The sequence below is a fragment of the Heterodontus francisci genome, chromosome 23, assembly GCF_036365525.1.
Source record: "Heterodontus francisci isolate sHetFra1 chromosome 23, sHetFra1.hap1, whole genome shotgun sequence".
Classification (NCBI taxonomy): Eukaryota; Metazoa; Chordata; class Chondrichthyes; order Heterodontiformes; family Heterodontidae; genus Heterodontus; species Heterodontus francisci.
Window position 1 is genome coordinate 65,857,336 of NC_090393.1, and position 24,970 is coordinate 65,882,305.

The window sequence follows — 24,970 nt, forward strand, 5'->3', positions numbered from 1 at the left end:
GGATACAGTTCCTGAAAGTGCTGACTCTCACTGGGGTACAGTTCCTGAAGGTGCTGACTCTCACTGGGGTACAGTTCCTGAAAGTGCTGACTCTCACTGGGGTACAGTTCCTGAAAGTGCTGACTCTCACTGGGGTACAGTTCCTGAAGGTGCTGACTCCACTGGGATACAGTTCCTGAAAGTGCTGACTCTCACTGGGGTACAGTTCCTGAAGGTGCTGACTCTCAATGGTGTACAGTTCCTGAAGGTGCTGACTCCACTGGGATACAGTTCCTGAAAGTGCTGACTCTCACTGGGGTACAGTTCCTGAAGGTGCTGACTATCGCTGGGGTACAGTTCCTGAAAGTGCTGACTCTCACTGGGGTACAGTTCCTGAAGGTGCTGACTCTCACTGGGGTACAGTTCCTGAAAGTGCTGACTCTCACTGGGGTACAGTTCCTGAAGGTGCTGACTCCACTGGGATACAGTTCCTGAAAGTGCTGACTCTCACTGGGGTACAGTTCCTGAAGGTGCTGACTCCACTGGGATACAGTTCCTGAAAGTGCTGACTCTCACTGGGGTACAGTTCCTGAAAGTGCTGTCTCTCACTGGGGTACAGTACCTGAAAGTGCTGACTCTCACTGGGGTACAGTTCCTGAAGGTGCTGACTCTCACTGGGGTACAGTTCCTGAAAGGGCTGACTTTCATTGGGGTACAGTTCATGAAGGGCATGACTCTCACAGAGATACAGTTACTGAAAGGGCTGACTCTCACTGGTGTAGACAGTTCCATGAATGTCAGTAGCTCTCTGATACTCTACAAAAAGAGCCACTCCTCGCATAGCAGCAGGCTAAATGACTGCGGGGGCAAGGAGATATCACAACCCTTCACAATACTGACATCACTGTCCATCACCAAGAGTGGCTCGGTAGCACCACTACTGACTGAGCTGGTCGAGTCCGAAAGGACATAGCTGCTAGACTGGGTCTGCGACAGGTGGTGAAGGAACCAACACGAGGGAAAAATATACTTGACTGTATCCTCACCAATCTGCCTGCCATAGATGCATCTGCCCATGACAGTATTGGTAGGAGTGACCACCGCAGTCCTTGTGGAGACAAAGTCCCGATTTCACATTGAGGATACCCTCCATCGTGTTGTGTGGCACAACCACCGTGCTAAATGGGATAGATTTCGAACAGATCTAGCAAAGCAAAACTGGGCATCCATGAGGCGCTGTGGGCCATCAGCAGCAGAAATGTACTCAACCACAATCTGTAACCACATGGCCCGGCATATCCCCAGTCTACCATTACCATCAAGCTGGGGGAATCAACCATGGTTTAATGAAGAGTGCAGGAGGGTATGCCAGTAGCAGCACCGGGCATACCTCAAAATGAGGTGTCAGCCTGGTGAAGCTGCAACCCAGGACTACTTGCGTGCCAAACAGCATAAGCAACATGCGATAGACAGAGCTAAGCGATCCCATAACCAACAGATCAGATCTAAGCTCTGCAGTCTTGCCACATCCAGTCATGAATAGTGGTGGACAATTAAATAACCAACAGGAAGAGGAGGCTCCACAAACATCCCCATCCTCAATGATGGGGGAGCCCAGTGCAAAAGACAAGGCACAAGCATTTGCATCCATCGTCAGCCAGAAGTGCCGAGTAGATGATCCATCTCAGCTTCCTCCCGAGGTCTCCTGCATCACAGATGCCAGTCTTCAGCCAATTCGATTCATTCACTCCAAGTAATATCAAGAAACGGCTGATGGCACTGGATACTGCAAAGGCTATGGGCCCTGACAACATTCTGGCATTAGTACTGAAGACTTGTGCTCCAGAGCTTGCCACGCCCCCAGCCAAGCTTACTCTCACTGGGTTACAATTCATGAAGGTGTTGACTCTCACTGGGGTACAGTTCCTGAAGGTGCTGACGCTCACTGGGGTACAGTTTATGAAGGTTCTGACTCTCACTGGGGTACAGTTCCTCAAAGTGCTGACTCTCACTGGGGTTAGACCCCACTTGAAGTACTGTGAGCAGTTCTGGGTACCATACCGTAGGAAAGATATATTGGCCTTGGAGGGAGTGCAACGTAAATTTACAAGAATGATACCTGGACTACAGGGGTTAAGTTACGAGGAGAGATTACACAAATTAGGCCTGTTTTCACTAGAATTTAGAAGGTTAAGGGGTGATCTGATCAAAGTCTTCAAGATATTAACAGGAAAAGACAGGCTAGATAAAGATAAACTATTTCCATTGGTTGGAGATTCTAAAACTAGGGGGCATAGTCTAAAAATTAGGACCAGACCGTTCAGGAGAGATGTTAGGAAGCACTTCTTCACGCAAAGGGTGGTCGAGGTTTGGAACTCGCTCCCACAAACAGCAGTTGAAGCTAGAACAGTTGTTAATTTTAAATCTGAAATCGATAGATTTTTGTTAAGCAAAGATATTAAGGGATATGGGCCAAAGGCAGGTATATGGAGTTAGGCCGTGGATCAGCCATGATCTCATTGAATGGCGGGACAGGCTCGAGGGGCTGAATGGCCTACTCCTGTTCCTATCTTCCTATGTTCCTAAGCTATTCCAGTACAATTACAACACTGGCATCTACCCGGTAATGTGGAAAATTGCCCAGGTATGTCCTGTGCACAAAAAGCAGGACAAATCCGACCCGGCCAATTACCATGCTGTCAGATTACTCCCGATCATCAGCAAAGTGGTGGAATGGGTTGTTGACAGTGCTATTAAGCGGCACTTGCTCAGCAATAACCTGCTCACTGGCGCTCAGTTTGGGTTCCGTCAGGGCCATTCAGCTCCAGATCACATTACAGCCTTGGTCCAAACGTGGACAAAAGAGCTGAATTCCAGTAGTGAGGTGAGAGTGATTGCCCTTGACATCAAGGCAGCATCTGACAGTGTATGGTATCAAGGAGCCCTACCAAAACTGGAGTCAATGAGAATCAGGGGGAAACTTCTCTACTAGTTGGGAGTCATACTTAGCACAAAGGAAAATGGTTGTGGTTGTTGGAGGTTAATCATCTCAGCTCCAGGACATCACTACAGGAGTTCCTCAGGGTAGAGTCCTGGGCCCAACCATCTTCAACTGCTTCATCAATGACCTTCCCTCCATCATAAAGTCAGAAGTGGGGATGTCCACTGATGATTGCACAATGTTTAGCACCAGCTGCAACTCCCCAGATACTGAAGCAGCCCATGTCCATATGCAGCAAGACCTGGACAACATCCAGACTTGGACTGATAAGTGGCAAGTAACATTCGAGCCACACAAGTGCCAGGCAATGACCATCTCAAACAAGAGAGAATCCGACCATCTGAGAGAGAATTTAACCATCTCCCCTTGACGTTCAATGGCATTACCATTGTTGAATGCCCTATCAACCTCCTGAGGGTCACCATTGACCAGAAACTGAACTGGGCCAGTCACATAAATGTTGTTGCTACAAGAGCAGATCAGAGGCGAGGAATTCTGCAGCGAGTAACTCACCTCCTGACTCCCACAATGCCTGTCCACCATCTACAAGGCACAAGTCAGGAGTGTGATGGAATACTCTCCATTTGCCTGGATGGGTGGATCTCCAACAACACTCAAGAAGCTCGACACCGTCCAGGATAACGCAGCCCACTTGACTGGCACTCCTTCCGCCACCTTCAACATTCACTCCCTCCACCATGCATCCAAAGATACACTGCAGCAACTCACCAAGGCTCCTTTGACAGCACCTTCCAAACTTGCGACCTCTACCACCTAGAAGGTCAAGGGCAGCAGATGCATGGGAACACCACCACCTGCAGGTTCCCCTCCAAGTCACACACCATCCTGACTTGGAACTATATTGCTGTTCTTTCACTATTGCTGGGTCAAAATCTTGGAATTCCCTTCCTTACAACACTGTTGGTGTACTTACACCCCAGGACTGCAGCAGTTCAAGAAGGCAGCTCACCACCACCTTCTCAAGGGCAATTAGGGATGGGTAATAAATGCTGGCACAGCCAGCGATGCCCACATCCCATGAACAAATAAAGAAAAAACTCAAAACCCCTTGCGATGAAGGCCAACATACCATTTGCCTTCCTAATTGCTTGCTGCACCGGCATACTAGCTTTTCGTGGCTCACCAACAAGGACACCCAGGTCCCTCTGGACATCAACACTTCCCAAACTCTCACCATTTAAGAAATGTCTTTCTGTTTTTCCTACCTAAGTGGATAACTTCTCACTTATTCACATCACACTCCATCTGCCATGTTCTTGCCCATTCACTTAGCCTGTCCAGGTTCCCTTGAAGCCTCTTTGCATCCTCCTCACAACTTACATACCCACCTAGTTTTGTGTCATCAGCAAATTTGGAAACATTACATTCGGTCCCCACATCCAAATCATTTATGTAGATTGTGAACAGCTGTGGCCCCAGCACTGATCGTTGTGGTATCCCACTAGTAACAGCCTGCCATCCTGAAATGTTTTCTGTCTTTTAACCAATTCTCAATCCATACCAGCGTACTACCCCCAAGCTCTAATTTTGTTTACTAACTTCCTGTGTGGGATTTTATTAAAAGTTTTCTGAAAATCCAAATACACCACATCCACTGCTTCTCCTTTATCTATGCTACAAGTAACATCCTCAAATAACCCCAACAGGTTTGTCAAACATGACTTTCCTTTCATAAAATCCATGTTGACTCTGCTCAATCATATAATTATTTTCTAAGTGTCTAGTTATCACATCCTTTATCATAGATTCTAACATTTTCTCTACTACTGATGTCAAACTAATGATGTCTATAGTTCCCCTTTTTCTCTCTCCCTCCTTTCTTAAATAGTGGGGTTACATTTGCTACTTTCCAGTCTGCAGGAACTTTTCCAGAATCTGTAGATTTTTGAAAGATACCCACCAATACATCCATTATCTCTACAGCCACCTCCTTCAACACTCTGGGATGTAGCTCATCTGGTCCAGGGGATTTATCAACCTTCAATCCAGTTAATTTTTCGAGCACTACCTCTTTATTAATACTAATTTCTTTCAGTTCCTCACTTGCACAAGTCTCTTGGTTCCCTCGTACTTCTGGGAGATTTTCTATATTTTCCTCGTGAAGACAGACTCAAAATAATTGTTTAGTTTCTCCGCCATTTCCCTATTCTCCATTATAAATTCCCCTGTCTCCGCCTGTAATGAACCCACATTTGTCCTTGCTGATCTTTTCCTTTTCACATACCTAAAGAAGCTTTTACAGTCCGCCTTTACGTTTCTCGCTAGCTTGCATTTATATTCTCTTTTCCCTTTATCAGTTTCATGGTCATCCTTTGCTGGATTCTAAATTGCTCCCAATTCTTGGGCTTACCACTTTTTCTGGCAACCTTATAACCACTTCCTTTGATATAATGCAATCTTTAACTTCTTTTGTTAGCCATGGTTGATTTATCTTTCCTGTTGGGTTTTTGTCTTCGAGGAATGTATATTTGTTTAAGACCATGTAATACTTATTTAAATATTGACATTGCCTGTTTATTTTATTTTAGTGTATTTTCCCAATCCACCATAGCCAACTTGCTCCTCATACCTCATAGTTTCCTTTGTCTTCCTTTTTCCTCAACCAAGGATTCTCCTCCACTGTGGACGACAGGGCCCTCCCACTGTGTCCAACCTATTTCCCGCACTGCTGCCCTCATTCTATCCCCTCCTTCCCAAAACCACAACAGGGTTCCCCTTGTCCTCACTTTCCACCCCACCAGCCTCCACATCTCCGCCATTTCCAGCACCTCCGGTGTGATGCCACCACCAAACACATCTTCCCCTCCCTTCCCTTATCAGCATTTCGAAGGGACCATTTCCTCCACGACACCCTGGTCCACTCCTCCATCATCCCCAACACCTCATCCACTTCCAACGGCACCTTCCCATGCAATCGCAGGAGGTGTAATACCTGCTCTTTCGCCTTCTCACTCCTCACCATCCAAGGCTCCAAAACACTCCTTCCTGGTGAAGGTGAAGCGATTTTCTTATACTTCTTTAATTTAGTATTCGCTGCTCACAATGTGGTCTCCTCTACATTGGGGAGACCAAATGCAGATTGGATGACAGGTTTGCGGAACACCTCTGCTCAGTCCGTAAGCATGATCCCGAGCTTCCGGTTCCTTGCCATTTTAATTCACCGCCCTGCTCTCACGCCCACATTTCTGCCCTCGGCCGGCTGCAGTGTTCCAGTCAACGCAAGCTTGAGGAACAGCACCTTCTCTTCCGTTTAGGCACTGTACAGTCCTCTGGACACAACACTGACTTCAGACCATGACTGCCATTTTTATTTTTATTTAAGACTGTGCCAGTCTTAAACTTGTTTTTCATGTTTTTGCTTTTGGTCAGAGCTGTTCATTATTCTGCCATTAACACTCCCTCTAAACAAATGTTTTGTCTTTTACTATGACTATTACTACTCCCTTTGCCTTTTGTTCCATGACATCGTTGTCATTTAGGCTCTCCTGCCCTCCATCCTATCACAGACCTGCCCTTTTGTTCTTTTTTCCACCCTCCCCCTTTCACATGCTCAAAGCCCATTACATTTCTAACCTTTGCCAGTTCTGATAAAAGGTCACAGACCTGAAACATTAACTCTGTTTCTCTCTCCACAGATGCTGCCAGACCTGCAGTGTATTTCCAGCACTTTCTGTTTGTATTTCAGATTTCCGACTTCCGCAGTATTTTGCTTTTATACCAGTAATAACAACCCTGCATTCAACAAATCCCAATTTTTCCCTCACCCTCCCGAGCTGAGGGAAGGTGCTGTATGGCAAAACCTGATTTCATAATCAGGTCATTTCACAGCCAGGAGGTCAGTGTACCTCAAATCAATGTTTATACTAGCTCATCCAGATAATGATAGAGAAAACAGGGAACTACAGACCTGTTAGTTTGTCATCAATCACTGCCAGGATCCCACCCTCTATGCAATCAATCACTGGCAGGAACCCAGCCTCTATGCAATCAATCACTGGCAGATACCTACCTTCTATGCGATCAATCACTGCCAGGAACCCATTGTCTCCTGCAGCACATATTCCATTCCCTGACTCAGAGGGCTGACTTGTGAGCACTTAGGGCTGTGGTGATGTTGCAGGAACAAGCTCCTGGTTTACCTCCTCTCGGTTTGGGAGCAGTCACTCAACCTCTCACCGTGACAGTCTTGCTGAGACTGGTTCCCAGCCTGTGGGGACTCCTTTACACTCCAGTCTCTAACCATGAGGCTGATTCACGTTAGCTCATTCCATCACTAATAAAACTCTGCCTGGCACACTTCACTTATAGTGAAGCTCCACAGTTAAAAGGTTTTAAAACTGGACCTGAGAAGGCTGCACTATGGAATAAACAGAATTCAGGGCTTAATTCAGGGCAATGTTATTGTGCAATGCAACAGTGGACAAAGAAATTTCATCCACATGTGTTAGATACTGCCACTCTTAGTTTAGTTTAGAGATACAGCACTAAAACAGGCCCTTCGGCCCACCGAGTCTGTGCCGACCATCAACTACCCATTTATACTAATCCTACACTAATTCCATATTCCTACCACATCCCCACCTGTCCCTATATTTCCCTACCACCTACCTATACTAGGGGCAATTTATAATGGCCAATTTACCTATCAACCTGCAAGTCTTTGGCATGTGGGAGGAAACCGGAGCACCCGGAGGAAACCCACGCAGACACAGGGAGAACTTGCAAACTCCACACAAGCAGTACCCAGAATTGAACCCGGGTCACTGGAGCTGTGAGGCTGCGGTGCTAACCACTGCGCCACTGTGCCGCTCTTACGTCACAGCGCAATCAGAGGCACCTGCTGAGCATCTGTCTAATCTGAAGACACAATTTATTAGGTTCACCAGATATTGATTGTGGATTTATCAGTGAGAAAGTTAAATCAGGGACATTAATTCTCACAAGTCCCATTAAGGTCATGGAATGCACTGCTAGCTGCCACTTAGGATAAAGCTTCCTGTAAATTTAGTAGAACAATTTAAAAACAGGGGTCTACATGAGGCAGCAAGACCAAAAACAAGTTCAGCCACTGCAGCCCCAAGACAAGTCAAATCCTGGTAAGAGCAGGTAGGTGGCCAAGCAAAGATAGACCTCACAATGCTCTCAGAATGGCTTCTTCATCCTGGTCGATATTCCTCCCCCAAACAACACACAAAATAGATCAACTGGGCATTGGGCTGGGTTAGCCGTTGTTGTTTACAGTGCCTAGGTCGATGCTAGGTGGTTCGTCCAATTTCATTCCTTTTCTTCGACTTTCTAGTGATTTGATACAACTGAATGGCTTGCTAGGTTATTTCAGAGGACATTTCAGATTTGAAATTTTCAATTGAGCGGGTCTCAACAGCTTGTGGAAATGTCCCAAAGAAACCCAGAGGGGAGGGGGGCAGGAAGAATGGCTATAGCTCCTGTTAACCTGCAGAAAAAAAGTTTTGTTCACAATCAAGAGTTGGTTGGGTATCAGCAGAGCAGGTATAATATTCCCAGGCTGGGAAGGCGAGGGGAGACAGGGTCTTGCTGCTGTGACGCAAAATACAGGTTGGGCGTTGGGTAAGGATAAAGACAGGCCCTGCTGCGGTTCCCCTCACAGTTGAATAGCCTGTCAATGCAGTGTTGAACATGAGTAAAACAAGAAATCACACACAGTTCACAGCCATGGCATGTCCCAGTTATTAGAAATAAACCAAACTGAACAAAAGAAAAACAGGCCAAATAAACCAATCACTGTTCTTTCTCAGTCAGAGGTCTGCTCTGAATATTCACCTACCACTCCTGACTCTTTCAGTCTCCATGTTTCTGGCAGTCAACTCAGTCCCAGGCCTCTTCTGATGCTGCCTTTGTACTGACTGCTGAGAGCACAGTGAGGCCTCCCACTCACTCAGGAGAACTGCTTCGCATTTTTTAAAAATTTGTTCGTGGGAAGTGAGCATCGCTGGCTAGGCCAGTATTTATTGCCCATCCCTAATTTCCCTTGAACTGAGCGGCTTGCTAGGCCAATTCAGAGGGCATTTTTAAGAGTCAACCATACTGATGTGGGTCTGGAGTCACATGTAGATCGGACCAGGTAAGGACAGCAGATTTCCTTCTCTAAAGGACATGAGTGAACCAGATGGGTTTTTACAACAATCGACAATGGTTTCATTGCTACCAGTAGACTAGCTTTTTTTAAATACCAGATTTATTTATTGAATTCAAATTTCACCATCTGCCAAGGTGGGATCTGAACCCATGTCTCTAGAGCACTAGCCTGGGCCCCTGGATTACTGGTCCAGTGACATTCCCACTACACCACTGCCTCCCTCACTGGTGATGGCCTGTGCCCACCTCCCTCTACTCAGAACATTTCATTGGTGCGGAGGCATCACAAGTGACAGTTGATGGCCATTATCTCTGCTGTTTCAAAGCAGCAGATAAATATAACAGAAGGCAAACTGTCAGCACAGCTTGGAGGCGTATGAAGTTAACATTAGAACCCTGCCATTCCACATCAAATCCATTCCAAAACAATTTTATGTAACAGGTATCAGCTTTCCTCTAGTTAATGGTCTGGAGGATGAGAGAGAGAGAGCTTAAAACAACTAGAAATACAGTGTTATCAGGCACTTGTTCCCCTTACCGCTTAACTGGACACTAGCAAACACCATACCTGGAGTGTTGAGGGGGCCTGGAGAAGGAACACTGAAGTTCTGGGGTGTCCGTGCTGCAGCTGGGCTCTGCGTTGTCTGTGCTGATGGACTTGGCAGGAAGGCACTTGGAGATGGAGCTGGACCAGAACTGCAATAGATGAATCAGATTTTGCTTTGGTTTTTGACAGTCAGTGGATGTACCCTACAATATCTCACATCTCAGTAGATTTTATGCTTGGTTCAGATTTTTAAGTGAATGAGTAAAAATGGTCACTCTATGTTTCATAACAATTAACCAACAGAATGAATGTGTCTGGTGAGTTATACATCTTGAGCTTTCTTACAAGTAGTTAAAATAAGCTGGAGCCACTTGCAGTATCTTCTATTTACTCTCTAACTGCTTCTGCCACTTTCTCCCTGCTCGGTTACTTTCTTGTAGCTCTTGCCCTGTTCTGCTGCCTCAATTAATAATCTGATATGCAGATAATGGTGGCAATAGGAGCAGTTTCCCATAATGCACAACAGCACAGGCAATGTCTCGTCTGCCACAACATGCAGCTTTGCACTATGGGAAACAAATGTTCTAAGCAACACTTCACGTTCGCTTTGAGAATATGACTTCAAGTACACAGACACAGGCAGATGGGAAATACAAGGCGTCAGCAGGGCGAGGACACATGGTTAATGGAAGGTACAAAGAAATTTTGACGGAAATGACCGGAAAGTAAGAAACTAAAAGTAAGAAAATTAACCTTAACCTAGCAAAAATTAAACTGGGGAAAAGACAAAGTAATAGGGAGGGAGATAGTCACTTTCATCGTATCTAGGAAAATATGGTAGGGGCATAGAAAATAGGAGCAGGAGTAGGCCATTTGGCCCTTCAAGCCTACTCCGCCATTCATTATGATCATGGCTGATCATCCAACTCAGTAACCTGTTCCCGCTTTCCCCCCATATCTTTTGGTCCCTTTCGCCCCAAGAGCTATATCTAACTCCTTCTTGAAAACATACAATGTTTTGGCCTCAACTGCTTTCTGTGGTAGCGAATTCCACAGGCTCACCACTCTCTGGGTGAAATAATTTCTCCTCATCTCAGTCCTGAAAGGTTTACCCTGTATCCTTAGACTATGACCCCTGGTTCTGGACTCCCCCACCATCGGGAACATCCTTCCTGCATCTACCCTGTCAAGTCCTGCTAGAATTTTATAGGTTTCTATGAGATCCCCCCTCACTCTTCTGAACTCCAGCGAATATAATCCTAACCGACTCAATCTCTCCTCATATGTGAGTCCCACCATCCCAGGAATCAGTCTTCACTGCACTCCCTCTATAGCAAGAACATCCTTCTTCAGATAAGTAGACCAAAACTGCACACAACATTCCAGGTGTGGCCTCACCAAGGCCCTGTATGACTTCAGCAAGAATCCCTGCTCCTGTACTCGAATCCTCTCGCTATGAAGGCCAACATATCATCTCCATCCTTCAAACTCAGGCAGCCTTCACATGCCAAGGAGTGGATCACACTAAGGAGGGTAAAATCTCCCTTTACGTCAGGTATATTTTGATGTCAATGACATAACTCACTCCACTTCCCACAAAGTATCTGACACATTCTGGCTACAAAGCCCCAGGTCTCCTCCCAAAGCGATGGCAAGGTATGAGTCCAGTTAAGAATGTTACCTACAATGAAGGTGAACTGACAAATAAGTACACTTTCTCCTCACTCCCTACCCACCACACAGGAGGAGGCCAATTTTGGAGCAGAGAGCCCCATTAGGGCCGAGACCTAAGTTGCCAGAACACAAAACAAGTGCAAGCCCTGGACAGAGATGCTAAGAGTTTGTAAACATATGAAGATTCATCCATGGGTCAATTTTATAATTAACGTACCACATGGAGTATCCATTGACGAAGACTGAAAATCCCATATCTCGGAAGAAGGAACAGTACTTTTTTTTTGACTAAAGCCTAATCTTTACATGAAACTGGCAGGACCTCTAAAGAACTCAACCTCAATCCAAATGAAAGTCCAGGGCCTCATGAATGCATGACCCCTGCATCAACGAGCTTTTACTTTTAAAATACTGATCCTTGCTTGCCTGAGTCCCTGCACCCATTAAAATTAAGGCAATCTCATGGTACTGGTCCAGTAATCCAGAGACTGTGAGCGCAAATCTCACATGGCAATTTGTGAAATTATATTCAGTAAATATGGTCATTTTTGGACTGGCACCAGAAAAAAGACCATGAAAGCTGCCCGATTGTTATAAAATCTACAGCCCACTCATGTCTGTGGGCGGTGGGCAGCACAGTGGTGCAGTGGTTAGCACTGTAGCCTCACAGCTCCAGGAACCCGGGTTCAATTCTGGGTACTGCCTGTGTGGAGTTTGCAAGTTCTCCCTGTGACTGCATGGGTTTCCTCCGGGTGCTCCGGTTTCCTCCCACATGCCAAAGACTTGCAGGTTGATAGGCAAATTGGCCATTAGCAATTGCCCCTAGTATAGGGAGGTGGTAGGGAAAAATGTAGGGACAGGTGGGGATGTGGTAGGAATATGAAATTAGTGTAGGATTAGTACAAATGGGTGGTTGATGGTCGGCACAGACTCGGTGGGCCGAAGGGCCTGTTTCAGTGCTGTATCTCTAAACTAAACTAAACATGTCCTTCAGGAAAGGAAGCCTGCCACCCCTACCAGGTCAGCCCCACACTACATGACTGACTCACAATGCCTTTGTGACAACTGAGGATCGGCAATAAATACTGGAGCCAATGTCGCCCACATCCTGAGCACAAATGGAAAATAAATTAACGTAATCACTGTGTGAGCATCATGCCCAGTACAGACATGTCCTATTCATAATTTTAAACATGGACTATATTCAGCATAGAATCTTCTGGAACTGAATTTTCCTTTTGTTTTAAATGAACCACAATGAACATTAAAAGTGGACATGGGCTGCAAAGACAGCTGCCAAATGTCAGCTGACTTTCGGCTTGTATATTCAAGAACTGACTCACTGTCAGCAAAAGAATACCTTCCAGACTAAGAGGTGTCATCAACGCCAATCATGAAACCATCAGGAGACATTCCTAAATTGAATGGTTTTCTCCTGAAACAAAGACGGTAATTGTCTTAACCCTCCTCAGGGTGAATGTCTTGGAACAATACACAGGATGAGTCTAATCAACCTAGACCCCCACTACATTTGGAAAAGGAATTGTGAATAGTCACATGATGGGGCAGCCATGTCAGTCTCCTTTTAAAAATCTTTAAAATACAGACTGCAGAAAAAGCAGAAAGCAGAGTGGGCAGTACCATTATGCCTTAAAAGAACTGGAGGCTGAACATTTTAAAGTCTCTGAAACTGTTCTTTTTCAAGTATACCAGTACAGAAAACCAACCTCCTAGTAATAAGTCTTCAAGCAACTAACTTCGTGACCTACTGAAAAATCCACCTCTTCGAGAGAATCGATATACAACTCTGGCTATCAAATCCACCTAACTACACTTCAGGAGTGAAAACGCCTTCTTCACCGGGCCCACAAAGCATGCCTTTTCCCCAAGACGAGCTAAATCACATGACTTATGAACTATTCTTCTGCTTCATAGAATCACAGAATTGTTACAGCACAGAAGGAGCCCATTCTGCCCATCGTGTCTGCACCGGCTCTCTGAACAAGCAATTCACCTAACGCCATTCCCCTGCCTTCTGCCCATTAACTCTGCACATTCTTTCTTTTCAGGTAACAGTCTAATTCCCTTTTGAATGCCTCAATTGAACCTGCCTGCACCAAACTCTCAGGCAGTGCATTCCAGAGCTTAACCACTCTCAGCATGAAAAAGTTTTTCCTCATGTCGCATTGCTTCTGTTGGCAATTACCTTAAATAAGAACATAAGAACATAAAATCTGTGCCCTCTTGGTCTTGATACTTTCGTGAGTGGGAACAGTTTCTCCCTATCTACTCTGTTCAGACCTCTCATGACTTTGAATACCGCTATCAAATCACCGCTCAGCCTTCTCGTCGCCAAGGAAAACAGTCCCAACTTCTCCCATCTATCTTCATAATTGATGTTCTCATCCCTGGAACCATTCTCCGGAATCTTTTCTGCAATTCCTCCAAAGCCTTTAAATGCTTCCAACCAGAACTGCAATACTCAAGCTAAGACTGAACTAGTGTCTTTGACAAGATCAACATGACTTCGTTCCTCTTGTACTCGATGCCCCTATTAATAAAGCCCAGGATACTGTATGCTTTACGAACCATTCTTTCAATCTGTCCTGCCACCTTCAATGATTTATGCACACATAACTCAGGTCCCTCTGCTCCTGCACCCCTTTAGAATTGCACCCTTTATTTTATATTATCTCTCCATATCATCTCTACCTAGGCTCAACTATCACCAGTAATCTGTCTCTCGATGCAGAAATCAACAAGCGCATGGGAAAGGCTTCCACTGCTATGTCCAGACTGGCCAAGAGAGTGTGGGAAAATGGCGCACTGACACGGAACACAAAAGTCCAAGTGTATCAAGCCTGCGTCCTCAGTACCTTGCTCTACGGCAGCGAGGCCTGGACAACGTATGTCAGCCAAGAGCGACGTCTCAATTCATTCCATCTTCGCTGCCTCCGGAGAATCCTTGGCATCAGGTGGCAGGACCGTATCTCCAACACAGAAGTCCTCGAGGCGGCCAACATCCCCAGCATATACACCCTACTGAGTCAGCGGCGCTTGAGATGCCTTGGTCATGTGAACTGCATGGAAGATGGCAGGATCCCCAAGGACACATTGTACAGCGAGCTCGCCACTGGTATCAGACCCACCGGCCGTCCATGTCTCTGCTTTAAAGACGTCCTGTGACATTGATCACAAGTCGTGGGAGTCAGTTGCCAGCGATCGTCAGAGCTGGCGGGCAGCCATCAAGGCAGGGCTAAAGTGTGGCGAGTTGAAGAGACTTAGCAGTTGGCAGGAAAAAAGACAGAAGCGCAAGGGGAGAGCCAACTGCGAAACAGCCCAGTCAACCAATTTTATCTGCAGCACCTGTGGAAGAGTCTGTCACTCTAGTATTGGCCTTTATAGCCACTCCAGGCACTGCTCCACAAACCACTGACCACCTCCAGGCGCTTACCCATTGTCTCCCGAGACAAGGAGGCCAAAGAAGAAGATCTCTCCATGTTCTTCCTGCCAAAATGAATCACTTTACATTTCTCCATATTGAACTTCATCTGCCACTTGCCCGCCCATTCCACCAGCTTTCTACGCCCATTTGAAGTTCTATACTATTGTCCTCACGTTTCACAATGCCTGCAAGTTTTGTATCCTCCACATAATTTGAAGTTGTGCTCTGTACACCAAGGTCTAGGTCATCAATATCTATCAAGAAAAGCAAGGGACCCAACTGTTCAATTGGCAGATATCCATTCACCAAAATCAGGAAGCAGGAGACAGTCTCTAATCCACAACGATTTTATTCTCAATCTACAGTTCAGCAGAAATACCAGTTCCCACTCTTCCCTTCTAGACTAACTCCCTGTCCAGAAGTAACTCGCTGACTGGGGAAAAAACCCAGCCCTTAAATACAAACTGCAATGAGCAACACCTGCTCTCTATTAACACTGAAGAAAGTCCTGGTTAATTAAAGGGACCAGCATTTTCAATATAGTCACCAACACTGACCCCTGGGGAACTCCACTACAAACATTCCTCCAGCCCATAAAACATCCATTAATCATTACTCTCTGTTTCCTGTCACACAGCCAATATCTATGTTGCTACCGTCCCTTTTATTCCATGAACTATAACTTTGCTCTCAAGTCTGTTGTATGGCACTGTATCAAATACCTTTTGGAAGTCCATGTACATCACATCAACAACATTGCCCTCATCAACTCTGTTACCTCTTCAAAATTTTCTACCAGGTTAATCACACAATTTTCCTTAACAAATCCGTGCTGGCATTCTTTCATTAACCCGCATTTGTCCATGTGCATAATAATTTGCAAAAGTGCATTATCCTTTTAATGGCTTTCTTTCTAAAGTGTGCGTGCATGAATGTGTGTGTGTGTGTGGTAAGCGATGTAGCGTTAGACTTTCGGGTTGAATGTGAGAATAAAAATAATGCTCTTTATTTAAACCCACAAAAAATATGCTGCTTGTTATTCAAATTAACCGTAAACTCAGGGGTTAAGAAACACACACACCTTCCTTGTCAACAAAAACTCACTGATTGCAGACAGTAAAGGGAGAAAGAACTGGGAGTTCAGTTCTCTCTCAATTCTGTCCGTAACAGAGAGATTCTTATTAGTAGATTTTTAGAACCTGGGAGAAATAGAGTATTTGCTCTTCCTCTTTCAGTGCTACTGCTGTGTGTATCCAGGACAAGCCATAGGAGGTGGGAGAACTTTGGAAAGAGCCATAATGCATTTTCTGGGTGTCATGCAGGCCCCCACCTGCCAAGCATGAGGCATATTAATTTTGCCAAATGGACATTAAATTTCAAACTGTTGAAGTGAAGAAAGAACTTGCTTTTAAAAATTGCCAGATCTTGGCTGGAAAGACATTTGCATATTAACAGACAGCGCTTGGAAAGAACAAACGATCATTCCCTGACACATTCAACCCACAATTTGATCACCAGATGTTGAAGGTGGGGGGAGGTCGCATTCTAGGTCGACTGCTAAGATGGCCGAATGCACAAACGGACATGGTCAAACCAGCTAGTCACATGACTAACCTGCTGGGCAACCTGAGTTTACTGAATTTGTACACAAAGTTTGGGCAGAAAGCAGGATGTTCCTGGACTGAGAAGATCTCTCCTGGCTGGCTCGCCACAGCCTCTCCTGTCTGCCTGCTCCCATCTCTTTCTCATGGAACTCCAAATTCACTGAAGACACATGAACCCCAAGAGAGAAAAGTCTTCTACAGCGAACAAGGTTTAAGAATAATACTGGGCTCCAACGAAAAGCAAGATCTACATACAATGAAGGACACTACTGTGAGCGCGAAGAACCATAACACAAAAAAATCTCCTCAGATATTGCCTCAAACTTTTCCACTTTACTTCTTCTGTTTTCTTTCTGTCTCTATCTGCATGTGTGTATCGCGTGTGTGCGTCATGTATCCATAGGCATTAACCGAATTAGAGTTTAAGTTTAATAAATTTCAACTTTTTATCTTTAAACCTAAGAAAGCCTGTTTGTGCTGGCTTCTTTGCCTTATAATTGGAAAGCGGTGAACAAGGATTCACCAAGGTGTGTTTAAAATTAAACCCTGTTACAGAAAGACAAGGTGAAGGCTGAGAGGGAACCCTAGACCTCTTTCTCACCTGGTTGTAACACTGGGTTTTTTTTTGAGCAGGTCAGAGTTCTATTCAGAACTTGGCTTCACCTCATGCCAAAAGCAGCATTGTAGTGAGCCTGCTTTGGAGGCTAGTGTGTGATGAAAGTTTATATTGTTAGTTAGCTATAAAGCTATGTAGTCAATGCATAAGTGATTGCACACACAGAGAATTCGAGTTCAATAGATATAACAGAGATTAGAAGAGACAAGTTCTGGTTGTAACTAGAGGTCCTTCCACCTTACTTCTGATGCTTTGTATTGGATATATGAAAATGGTTACACCTGGAACATCTGGTACTTCAATGTTGCAATAAAGGTTATAATATTTTTAAAAAAGGCAAGGGCCTCTTACAGTTCGGCCACGATCCTGACAGTATTCAGAGGCTATGGGATCTTGGTGTTAATGGTTCCAAGAGTAACAATGGTGACTTGTTGAGCAGATCTTCCTTGGCTGAGGCACAACAGGCGGACACTGATTTGAGAAGCTTGTCTCAGACGGCATTTAAAAAAATTTATTTATAGGATGTGGACGTCGCTGGCCAGCATTTATTGCCCATCCCTAATTGCCCTTAAACTGAGTGGCTTGCTAGGCCATTTCTGAGGGCATTTTGAGTGTCAAAAGCTGTGGGTCTGGAGTCGCTACTGCTCTGGGGACATGGGTTCAAATCCCACGACAACAGATGGTGACATTTGAATTCAATTAATCTGTGAAATTAAAAAAAAGCTAGTCTAATGGTGACCATGAGCCATTATCGATTGTTGTAAAAACACATCTGGTTCACTAATGTCCTTTCTGGAAGGAAATTTGCTGTCCTTACCTGGTCTGGCCTACATGTGACTCCAGACACAGAGAAATGTGGTTGACTCTAACATGCCCTCTGAAATGGCCTAGCAAGCCACTCAGTTGTATCAAACTGCTACAAAGTCAATAAGGAATGAAACCGAACGGACCACCCGGCATCAACCGAGGCACCGAAAACGACAATGGCCCTGTCAACCCTGCAAAGTCCTCCTTATTAACATCTGGGGGCTTGCGCCAAAAGTGGAAGAGCTGTCCCACAGACTAGTGAAGCAACAGCCTGACATAGTCATACTCACGGAATCATACCTTACAGACAATGTTCCAGACACCACCACCACCAGGACACGGTCCTCAACATTGACTCCGGACTGCAAGGAAGTCTAATGGCATCAGATCAAACATGGGCAAGGAAGCCTCCTGCTGATTACCACCTACCACCCCGCCTCGGTCGATGAATCAGTACTCCTCCATATTGAACACCAATTAGGAGAAACACTGAGGGTAGCAAGAGCAAAAAATGTACTCTGGGTGGGGGGCTTCAATGAGCATCACCAAGAATAGCTCGGTAGCACCACTGCTGACCGAGCTGGCCAAGTTCTAAACGCCAAAGCTGCGAGACTGGGTCTGCGACAGGTGGTGAGGAAACTAACAAGAGGAGAATACCTATCTGACCTCGTCCTCACCAATCTGCCTGTGACAGATGCATCTGTCCATGACAGTACTGGTAGGAGTGACCACCGCATAGTCCTCGTGGAGACGAAGTCCCACCTTCACATTGAGAATACCCTCCATCATGTTGTGTGGCACTATCACTGTGCTAAATGGGATAGATTTCGAACAGATCTAGCAATGCAAAACTGGACATCCATGAGGCGCTGTGAGCCATCAGTAGCAGCAGAATTGTACTCAACCACAATCTGTAACCGCATAGCCCAGCATATCCCCTACTCTACCACTACCATCAAGCCGGGGGACCAACCCTGGTTCAATGAAGAGTGCAGGAGGGCATGCCAGGAGCAGCACCAGGCCTACCTCAAAATGAGGTGTCAACCTGGTGAAGCTACAACCCAGGACTACTTATGTGCTAAACAACATAGGCAGCATTCAATAGACAGAGCTAAGCAATCCCACAACCAACAGATCAGATCTAAGTTCTGCAGTACTGCCACATCCAGTCGTGAATGGTGGTGGACAATTGATGGCTCCACAAATATCCCCATCCTCAATGATGGAGGAGCCCTGCACACATCAGTGCGAATGATAAGACTGAAGCATTTGCACCAATGTTTAGCCAGAAGTGCCATGTTGGTGATCCGTCTCGGCCACCTCCTGAAGTCCCCAGCATCACAGATGCCAGTCTTCAGCCAATTCGATTCACTCCACGTGATATCAAGAAACGACTAAAGGCACTGGATACTGCTAAGGCTATGGGCCCTGACAACAGTACAGAAAATCTGTGCTCCAGAACTTGCCACACCCATCGCCAAGCTGTTCCAGTACAGCTACAACACTGGCATCTACCCGGCAATGTGGAAAATTCCCAGGTATGTCCTGTACACAAAAAGCAGGACACATCCAACCCGGCCAATTACCGCCCCAACAGTCTATTCTCAATCATCAGTAAAGTGATGGAAGGTGTCGTCTACAGTGCTATCAAGCGGCACTTGCTTTGCAATAACCTGCGCTGTTTGGGTTCCGCCAGGGCCACTCAGCTCATAACTTAATTATAGCCTTGGTTCAAACATAGACAAAAGAGCTGAACTCAAGAGATGAGGTGAGAGTGACTGCCCTTGACATCAAGGCAGCATTTGACCGAGCATGCCATCAAGGAGCCCTAGCAAAACTGAAGTCAATGGAAAAATACTCTGCTGGTTGGAGTCATACCTAGTGCAAAGGAAGATTGCTATTGTTGTTGGAGGTCAATCATCGCAGCTCCAGGATATCACTGCAGGAGTTCCTCAGGGTAGTGTCCTAGGCCCAACTATCTTCAGCTGCTTCATCAATGACCTTCCTTCAATCATAAGGTCAGAAGTCGGATGTTCGCTGACGACTGCACAATGTTCAGCACCATTCATGACTACTCTGATACTGAAGCAGTCCGTGCAGAAATGCTGCAAAACCTGGACAATATCCAGGCTTGGGCTGATAAGTGGCAATAACATTCGTGCTAGAGGCCTGCTACCCGACCCGAACCCAACGGGACCCGACGACATGTGTCGGGTTCAGGTCGGGTCGGCCCCATCTTCCAGGGCCGGCTTTCTGGCTGGGGTCGGGCCGAGTCCAGATCGAGTTGGGTCGGGTTGGGCCGGACACACACAGTAAGTGCTCTGCTGATTAAGTATTAAAAGTAAAACCTTACCTGAGCTGGGAGTCTGGTGCAAAACTACGTCTGCGCATTGAGCGAGTGACGTCACTAAGACGTCTCGCGCATGCGCTACAGCTTCTTACAGGCTCTACGTCAGGAACGTAAGTAAAGAGGTGGTCGGGTTGGGCTCGGCTCGGGCCGACTAGTGGCGGGTTCGGGTCGGGTCAGACTCGGGGCAAAATCGGAGGGACTCGGCCGGGTTGGGCTCGGGCCCGCTGTGGTTAGGTCGGGTTCTTTTCCCGACCTAAAGCTGGCCTCTAATTTGTGCCACACAAGTGCCAGGCAATTACTATCTCAAACAAGAGAGAATCTAATCATCTTTCCATGACATTCAATGGCATTACGATTGCTGGATCCCCCACTATCAACATCCTCGGGGTTACCATTGACCAGAAACTGAACTGAAGTAGCCATATAAATACCATGGCTACAAGAACAGGTCAGAGGATGGGAATCCTGCGGTGAGTAACTCACCTCCTGACTCCTCAAACCTGTCCACCAGCTACAAGGCACAACTCAGGAGTGTGATAGAATACTCTCCACTTGCCGGGATGGGTGCAGCTCCAACAACGCTCAAGAAACTTGACACCATCCAGGACAAAGAAGCCCACTTGACTGGCACCCCATCCATAAACATTCACTCTCTCCCCCAGCGATGCACAGTGACAGCAGTGTGTACCATCTACAAGACGCAATGCAGCAATGCACCAAGGCTCCTTAGACAGCACCTTCCAAACACATGACCTCAACCACCTAGAAGGACAAGGGCAGCAGATGCATGGGAACACTACCACATGCAAGTTCCCCTCCAAGCCACACACCATCCTGACTTGGAACTATATTGTTGAGGGGTCAAAATCCTGGAACTCCTTTTCTAACTTTTATAAGAGCTTTTACAAGTACATGCAAGAAAGAGTGTAGCTAAAGCAGATGTTGGCGCCTTAGAGGCAGAGAAAGGAGAAATCATCATGGAGAATGAGGAAATGGCAGAGGCATTGAACAAATATTTTGTGTCTGTCTTCACAGTAGAAGACACAAGTTCCATACCAGAAATAGGCAGTAACCTAGGGACTAAAAGAGTGAGGAAATTGATATCAATTGAGAAAAAAGTATTGGAGAAACTTGAGCAACTGAAAACTGACTAGTCCTTGGGACCAGATGGCCTGCATCCTAGGGTTCTAAAAGAGATAGCTGCAGAGATAGTGGATGTGCTAGCTATGATTTTCCAGAATTCCTCAGATTCAGGAATCATCCTGTCAGATTGGAAGTTGGTAAATGTTACACCGCTTTTCAAGAAAGGAGGTAGAGAGAAAACAGGGAACCACAGGCCTAACATCAGTCCTTGGGAAGATGCTGGAAACTATTAAAGAAGTCTTAACATTGCACTTGGAAAAGCATAGTATGATTAGAACAAGTCAGCATGGTTTTACTAAAGGCAGGTCCTGTTTGACAAATTTCTTAGCATTTTTTGAGGATGTAACTAGTGGGGTAGATAAAGGGGAACCAGTAAATGTCGTATACGCGGATTTCCAAAAGGCATTTGATAAAGTGCCACATAAAAGATTAATAGGCAAGATAAGGGCTCATGGTGTTGGGGGTAATATATCAGCGTGGACAGAGGATGGGTTAACAGACAGGAAGCAGAGAGTGGGCATAAATGGGCCATTTTCAAGTTGGTAGGCACTGAATAGACAGGTGCCGCAAGGATCAGTGCTGGGGCCTCAGCTATTTACACTCGATATTAATGACCTGGATGAAGAGACAGAGAGTAATGTATCTAAGTTTGCTGATGATACAAAGCTCGTTGGAAAGGTAAGCTGCGGGGAGGACGTAGAGAGGCTGCGGAGATATAGACAGGTTAAGTGAGTGGGCGACAAGATGGAAAATGGAGTATAATGTAGGAAAGTGTGATGTTGTGCACTTTGGGTGTAAAAATAGAAAAGCAGAATATTTTTTAAAAGGTGTGAAATTGGTAAGTTTTGATGTTCAGTGAGATTTGGGTGTACTCGTATAAGGAACACACAAAGTTAACATGCAGCTGCAGCAGGCTATTAGGAAGGCAAAAGCCATGTTGCCCTTTATCGCAAGGGGATTAGAGTACAGGAATAAAGAAGTCTTACTAAAATTATACAGGGCTTTGGTAAGACCGCACCTGGAATACTATGTGCAGTTTTGGTCTCCACATTTAAGAAAGGATATACTTGCACTGGAAGCGGTGCAGCTAAATTGGTCCCTGGGATGAGGGGGTTGTCCAACGATGAGAGGCTGAGTAAATTGGGCCGATAGTCTCTGGAGTTTAGAAGAATGAGAAGCGATCTAATTGAGACATGCAAGATTCTGAAAGGGCTTGATAGGGTAGCAGCTGAGAGATTGTTTCCGCTGGTCGGGGAATCTAGAACACGGGGGCACATTCTCAGGATAAGGGGCCAATCATTCAGGACTGAGATGAGGCGGGTTGTGAATCTTTTGAATTCTCTACCCCAGAAGGTTGTGGATGTTCCATCATTGAATACATTTAAGGCTGTCATAGAGAGACTTTTGGTCTCACAGGTAATAAAGGGATATGGGGAGCGGGCAGGAAAGTGGAATTGAAGCCCAAGATCAGTCATGACCATACTGAATGTGGAGTAGGCTCGATGGGCCATATGGTCTACTTCTGCTGCTATTTCTTGTATTCTAACAGCATTTTGGGTGTACCTACCCTACATCCCTACATAGACTGCAGCGTTCAAGAAGGTGGTCCACCACCACCTTTTCAAGGGCAATTAGGATGGGCAATAAATGCTGTCCAAGCCAGCAATGCCCACATCCCATGAACGAATAAGAAAAATCAAACGATTACCAGGCTGAATCATTGTGTGGTGTACCTTGATGACATTTTGGTATATAGTGTTAGTTAATGTGATCATCTCAAGCATCTGAAAGCTGTTTGAGAAGCTGGCCAAAGCTAACCTCGTCATAAACCTGGAAGAGAGAGAGATTGCCAAGGCTACTTATCTAGGACATGTAATCATCGGTCAAGGCCAAGTGTTGCTCTGAGAAGCCAAAGTTTTAGCAATAATACTTGCCTGTACCTAAGACAAAGCAAGAAGTACTACAATTTTTTGCTATGTATGGGATCTGCAGGAAATTCGTTCCCAATTACAGCACAGTGGTAACCCCACCGACAAACCTGCTGGAGATAAACATTAAGTTTGTGTGGTCAGAGTCATGCTAAATGGCATGAGAAGATAAATGCCATTTTGATAAATGAGCCAGTTCTTGCAGCTCCAGATTTTAGTAAGCTATTCAAGGTGGCTGTCGACGCTAGTGACGTAGGAGTGGGAGCGCTGCTACTCAAAGATGATGATGCTGGTATGGAACGGCCAGTTAGTTACTTCTCTAAAAAGCTTAATAAGCATCAAAAAAGTACTCAACCACTGAGAAAGAGGCTTTAAGTTTTGTACTAGTTACAAAATTGCAATGAGAAGTATTAAGCTAGACAGACCACAACTCACTTGGCTGCTTGGAAAAGTTCAAAACAAAGAACCAAAGACCATTTCATTGGAGTTTGATGCTGCAACAATTTGCATTAAAAATCGTGCATGTTGCAGGCAAAAACAATGTGATTACTGATGCTCTGTCATGAGTTTAAATAATGAAGGTAGAAGAAAAGGAAACTTTGATATATGATGATTTTATGTTTGAAGTACGATGATCTTGATTGTCACATTTGTTTTGTTTTTGCTAAAGATTAAGTCTTTATGATCTGATAAATAACCAGAGTTTGATAGATTTTGTGAAGATATGTATGGTTGCTAAATATGAAAAAAATTATCCCCCCAAGGTGGGGAAGTGTGATGAAAGTCCATATTGTTAGTTAGCTACAAAGCTATGCAGTCAATGCATGAGTGACTGCACACACAGAGAATTCAAGTTCAAAAGGTATAACAGAGATTAGACAAGACATGTTCTGGTTGTAACTCGAGGTCCTTCTACCTTACTCCTGATGCCTTGTATCGGATATATGAAAATGGTTACACCTGGAACATCTGGTACTTTAATGTTAAAAGGCAATGGCCTCTCTCACAGTTCAGTCCCTATCCTGACAGTACTTGGAAGCTACAGTGGAGATTTTCCTCTTCGTCAGTTATATTTGAAAAGCCATTGTCATCAGAATTTTTGTCTGTTAGTAAAGCTGTCAGTTTGTTTTGGAATACCTAACTTTTGTGTGGATATCGACATATATCTGCAGCTGTTAATATTACTGGATTGGGAAACCTGTTTAGATGGGAGCCGAGCGCTATTTTTGGAGATTTTCCTGGAGAATTGTGGTGTGGCATTCGACATTTTGTGCCTCTGGAGTTTTAGTAGGTCAGTTTCATCTCCTTGTCTGTTTGGCCATACTGGACTTAGCCAATGTGGGAGCTCACAATCGACATAATTGCAACAGAATACTGAACACGGACCACTAGCAAGCAGCCTTGAAAGAAAGCAAAGTCGAACTTTGTTGTATCCACTGTATAATGTATAATTCATATTGGCTTTGATTTGACCATTAAAAAACAAAAATCTGGTTTATCGATTTTTTGTTGTGGTCGTTTGGTGAATACTTTCCTATTGTTTGGTTGATCCCAAGAGAAAGCACCCTGTGTAACTGGTGGCATCTGACCCAGTAACAACTGATGTTATTATGTACAATCAAATGAAACAACTCCTACCAGTCCCCCATCCCCTTTTTGTTTGAATAATTCATCTGTATGGAGTATCAATGGATTTTATAACTGACGAAAATTTGAAGTTATGGAACAATGTAACTTCAAG

The 24,970-nt window shown here is 45.2% G+C and overlaps 1 protein-coding gene across 4 annotated transcripts in view; it reads right to left on the bottom strand.

The window, feature by feature from the left end:
* The window catches only part of med15 (mediator complex subunit 15), a 219,181-nt gene that overhangs the window by 68,846 nt on the left and 125,365 nt on the right, over positions 1-24,970 (bottom strand). For all 4 annotated transcript variants that reach the window (XM_068055440.1, XM_068055438.1, XM_068055439.1 and 1 more), the window contains one exon: positions 9,684-9,811. In XM_068055440.1, coding sequence (XP_067911541.1) covers positions 9,684-9,811 — 128 coding nt within the window. The remainder of the gene's footprint in view (positions 1-9,683; positions 9,812-24,970) is intronic.